General features: G+C 54.8%; 1 protein-coding gene across 3 annotated transcripts in view; it reads right to left on the bottom strand.

The window, feature by feature from the left end:
* Window positions 1-4,863, bottom strand: part of RABEP2 (rabaptin, RAB GTPase binding effector protein 2) — a 13,155-nt gene extending 8,292 nt beyond the window's left edge. For all 3 annotated transcript variants that reach the window (XM_021700298.2, XM_021700299.2, XM_021700301.1), the window contains exons 1-2: window positions 4,265-4,863; window positions 3,589-3,798 (exon numbers count right to left, since the gene is read on the bottom strand). In XM_021700298.2, the coding sequence (XP_021555973.1) occupies window positions 3,589-3,798; window positions 4,265-4,325 (271 nt within the window). In that variant the 5' untranslated portion in view covers window positions 4,326-4,863. The remainder of the gene's footprint in view (window positions 1-3,588; window positions 3,799-4,264) is intronic.

Raw genomic sequence — 4,863 nt, 5'->3', positions numbered from 1 at the left:
GGGGGGAGGGTCAGAGGCAGAAGCAGGCTCCCTGCCGAGCAGGGAGCCCGATGCGGGACTCGATCCAGGGACTCCAGGATCATGACCTGAGCCGAAGGCAGTCGCTTAACCGACTGAGCCACCCAGGCGCCCGAGAGAGAGCGTCTTAAGCAGGCTCTACGCCCAGCACAGAGCCTGACAAGGGGCTTGACACAGGGCTCAATCTCAGTCCTGAGCTCATGACCTAGCTGAAGTCAAGAGTCAGACGCTTAACTGACTGAGCCACCCAGGCGCCCCTTAAAGTCTTTTTTTTTTTTAAAGATTTTATTTATCTGACAGAGAGAGACACAGCAAGAGAGGGAACACGAGGAGGGGGAGTGGGACAGGGAGAAGCAGACTCCCCGCAGAGCAGGGAGCCCGACGTGGGGCTCGATCCCAGGACCCTGGGATCATGACCCGAGCTGAAGGCAGATGCTTAACGACTGAGCCACCCAGGCGCCCCAAATATTTTTTTTTTTTAATTTTAAGGTTTTAAGTAATCTCTACACCCAACGTGGGGCTCAAACTCACAACCCCGAGATCAAGAGTCACATGCTCTACCGACTGAGACTTCTAGGCTCCCCAACAATTTTTATTTGCATAGTTATTCAACATGTACTAACATTAGAACTAAAGGTTCTCTTTCTAGATGGCCTGGGTTCAATCTTCTGCTTTCTAGCTGTATGACCTCGGGCAAGTTATCTAACCTCTCTGGGCCTCAGAGCTTCCCCTGCAAAATGTAAACAGATCCTAATTCCTACCTCACGGAGACTGTTATGAAGATTAAATACTCATAAACTGGGGCGCCTGGCTGGCTCTGTCGGAAAAACATGCAGCTCTTGATCTCGGGGTTGTGAGTTCAAGTCCTATGTTGGGTGTAGAGATTACTTAAATGAATAAAACTTAAATAAATACTCATAATTTATTTAACTCTGAATTTAACTCAGAGCCTGGCACAAAGTAAGTGCTCAATAAATGTTAACTACTGGGGCGCCTGGGTGGCACAGTTGGTTGAGCATCCGGCTTTTGGTTTCAGCTCAGGTCATGATCTCAGGGTCGTGAGGTCAAGCACTGTGTGTGGCTCTACGCTCAGCGCAGAGCCTGCTTGAGATTCTCCTTCTGCCCTGCCCCCACCCCCTGCTCTCTCTCTCAAATAAATAAATAGAAATAAACATTGAGGGGCGCCTGGGTGGCCGAGTCGGTTAAGCATCTGCCTTCGGCTCAGGTCATGATCCCAGGGTCCTGGGATCAAGCCCCGCATCGGGCTCCCTGCTCAGCGGGGAGTCTGCTTCTCCCTCTCCCTCTGTGCTCTCTCTTGTTCTCGCTCTCTCAAATAAATAAAATCTTAAGATAAGTAAATAAATAAATGTTGACTCTTATTATGACTACAGGTATGCTCCGCATTTCGAAAGTTCACATTACACCACTTCGTTTTTATTTATTTATTTTTTTTAATGTATGTTTTTCTTTCCTTTTTTTTTAAGATTTTATTTATTTATTTGACAGAGAGAGAGAGAGAGACAGCGAGAGAGGGAACACAAGCAGGGGGAGCGGGAGAGGGAGAAGCAGGCTTCCTGCGGAGCAGGGAGCCCGATGCGGGGCTCGAACCCAGGACCCTGGGACCATGACCTGAGCTGAAGGGAGACACTTAACGACTGAGCCACCCAGGGGCCCTCACCACTTCGCGTTTACAAAAATCCGACATTGGTACGTGTTTTTATTAACTAAAAGAAACCGAAGAGTATTTTTCACTTTTACCAAAAAAATGGCAAGAAGTGAAAACAGTGCTGGGCGCTTGTTTTGAAGAGAGCCCTCAGAGAGGCAGCGCGCACCCTGAGCAGCCGCAGGGGTCCCGCCAGCTCCTCCTCGGAGCGCACTACACGCAGCCGCTCGGCATCCCAGAGCTGGACAGTGCGAGCATCTGTGCGTGATCTCCGTGCACCTTGTGCACACATTACCAAAACGTGTCGTAAGGTACCAGAAAAGCCTAAGAGGGGTTAGTTTTTGGGTCTGGGAACACTCAAAATTTTTTTCATATAGGCCGCCTGGGTGGCTCAGTCATTAAGCGACTGCCTTCGGCTCAGGTCATGATCCTGGAGTCCCGGGATCGAGTCCCGCATCGGGCTCCCTGCTCAGTGGGAAGCCCGCTTCTCCCTCTGACCCTGCCCCCCTCATGTTCTCTCTCTCAAATGAATAAAATCTTTAAAAAATTTTTTTAAATAAAAATTTTTCCATATAAATTAATGGTAATTGTGCCTTCATTTTACATGCTATTTTGGTTTAGAAAATTTTCACAGGAACGCTCGACTTTTGGATGATGGGGGAAACCTATTGTTATTTAGGACACACCTAAGTTTCTCTTACATGATAGGAAGTTTCTTTTCTTTATTATTATTTTTTAAAGTTTATTTATTTAAGTAGTCTCTACACCCAACGTGGGGCTCAAACTCACAACCCTGAGATCAAGAGTTGCATGTTCTACCAACTGAGCCAGGCAAGCACCCCGAAGTTCCTTCTAAAATAAATGCTTATGAGTTTTTAAAAAATGGATCTATTTATTGATTTATTTTTAAGGGGGGAGGGGGAGAGGGGGAGAGAGAATCTTAAGCAGGCTCCATACCCAGCGTGGTGCCCAATGTGGGGCTCGATCTTACGACCCTGAGGTCATGACCTGAGCCGAAATCAAGAGTCGGACGCTTAACTGACTGAGCCATCCAGGCGCCCCAGCCCCCCAATTGGGTCTATTTAAATAACAAATACTAAGTAGATAACAGAGTAAATTGTACGAGGAGACAACCATGGTGCACAGGTGGTATGTAGATGCCTGAAATGTGGGAAATACAGCCCCAGAGAAGTCTGGAGCCAGCAGTGGTTGTTAGAAAAGGAAATGGCACAGTGAGATGGGAATTTTAGGACGTTCACTCTGGAAGCCAATGTCAAGGCCAGGCTACAGGGCCAGACCTGCGAGAAGGCTGGGGCACAGTCCAGGGGAGTTGTCACTCTAGCAGGGGCCACGGAAGCAGAGGGTTAGGATGGGGCTGGAAGCTACTTCAGAGACTCTGGCCTCTGACTGGAGAAGCGGGAAATAAGAGCAGAGCCTGGGGGATCTGGGGGGCAGGGAGCTGGTGCATCTCAAGGACCGAGGATGGAAGAGAGATCTGAACGTGTATGGGGCAGTGCCAATGTCGGGGTGCTGGGGAAGGAAGGAAACCAGAGGGTTAGACTCATGGAGATTGAGGCTTACATGAGGCTGGTTCCAGGAACTGAAAAGTTACTCATCTTTCAGGGTTGATCAGTCATCAGTGAGGGACAAGAAATGACACCGGGCAAGGGAACAGGTAGAAGCTCGGAGCTAAACTTAGCTGGAACTCACAGAGCTGCTTCGAGCACGGGAAGCACCTCTATGCAAATCAGAAAAGGGCACCCCTTCCTCTGGACCCTGAGGCCTGCCCTGAGCTAGGAGCCCTGCTAACCTAGCCCACAGCCTCTCTGTGCCCCCTAGCCCCTTGCTTGTCATGCACTTCCCTCTTATGGGGCCGCCGGAGAGTCTGGGAAGAGTCTCTGCCTCACCTTTCAGGATGGCCTGCAGTGAAGCCACCTCCTCTTGGCACTGCCGCTGCACTGCAGCCACGGCCTCGGCCTTCGTGCTCTCGCTCACCTCCGCCACGGCCTTCATGGTCTCCATTTCTGCCAGGGCGCCTGCCAGCTCAGCCCGCAGCTGGCCGAGCTCCTCTGACTCGGCCTCACCCTTCGCCCCTTCCTGGGGCTGGGGGTCCAGGGCTGTGGGGGACGGGGATCAACCTCTTTTCCCATCACTCCCGGGCCCGCTGTACCCGAGACCATCAAATCTACAAGTCCTGCAACCTAGTACAGCAGCCACGAGCCTCGTACCTTCACCTGGCCCCGCCCCGCTCACCTGGCCCCGCCTCCTTCTCACCTCGCTATGCCACGTGCGGCCTGGAGCCCCGCCTTCCCCCATCTTTTCCCAGACTAGACCCTCCCTTCCAATGGTCCCGCCCCTTCCCTCACTGGACCACCTCTCACCTGCCACTGGCCCTACCCCTCGACCGCCGGACCACGCCCCCCCCCCCCGTGGCCCCCGGCCCCCCCCCCCCCCCCCCAATGGCCCGGCCCCCCCCCCTTGCGCCGGCCCCCCCCCCCCCCCCCCCCCCCATCCGCCGGCTCCGAGCTCGGCCCCGCCTCCGGCTCTGCCGCCCCTCGCGTGCATGGACGCGCCTTCACGTACCGGCCCCTGGCCGCCGTCGCCGGCCATCCTCGCCCGCGGCCGCCGGCGCAGCTGCCGCCATCGCCTCCGCGCAAACGGCGGGTTCCAGCACTCCCTGGTGACGGCGCTCACCCCTTCCGGGTACCCTCGGTTGTTTCCGGATCCGCTCGGCTGTTTCCGGACCGGCCCCGGGCTCGAGGCCCCGGCCGGAGTTGGGGACTGATTGCCGAGCCCGGGCCGAAGATTTCCGAGTCCGAGTCCGAGTCCGAGCCCGGCCGCGGGCCCACGCCCCGCCCCTCCCCGCCTTCTTTCCTGGGCAGCGCTGTTCGAGAAGGACGCCTGTCCTTCAAACCCTGAAGAAGTTCTTTCATCAAAGGCCTTCTGGCGTTTCCGCGTGACCTTGGAAGGTCTGCTCAAGTTACACCTCCTCCGGGACGCCTCTCGGCCTCAGCCTAAAGGGGGCGAAGCTCTCGCGGTCTCCTCAGTGGTCCCCTGGCCCCCTCCCGCCGGGGCCTGGCTCACATTACAGCGAATTGTGGCCGTGCCTGCCTGCACCTCCGCCCTGGTGGAGCGTCCCTCGGGGCAGGGCTGGGTCGGCTTCACTTTTCTGGGCGCAGGAG

This window comes from Neomonachus schauinslandi, chromosome 5, assembly GCF_002201575.2.
Source record: "Neomonachus schauinslandi chromosome 5, ASM220157v2, whole genome shotgun sequence".
NCBI classification, from domain to species: Eukaryota; Metazoa; Chordata; class Mammalia; order Carnivora; family Phocidae; genus Neomonachus; species Neomonachus schauinslandi.
The sequence above is the reverse complement of the archived record's forward strand: the minus strand, read 5'-3'. Positions and strand labels throughout refer to the sequence as shown.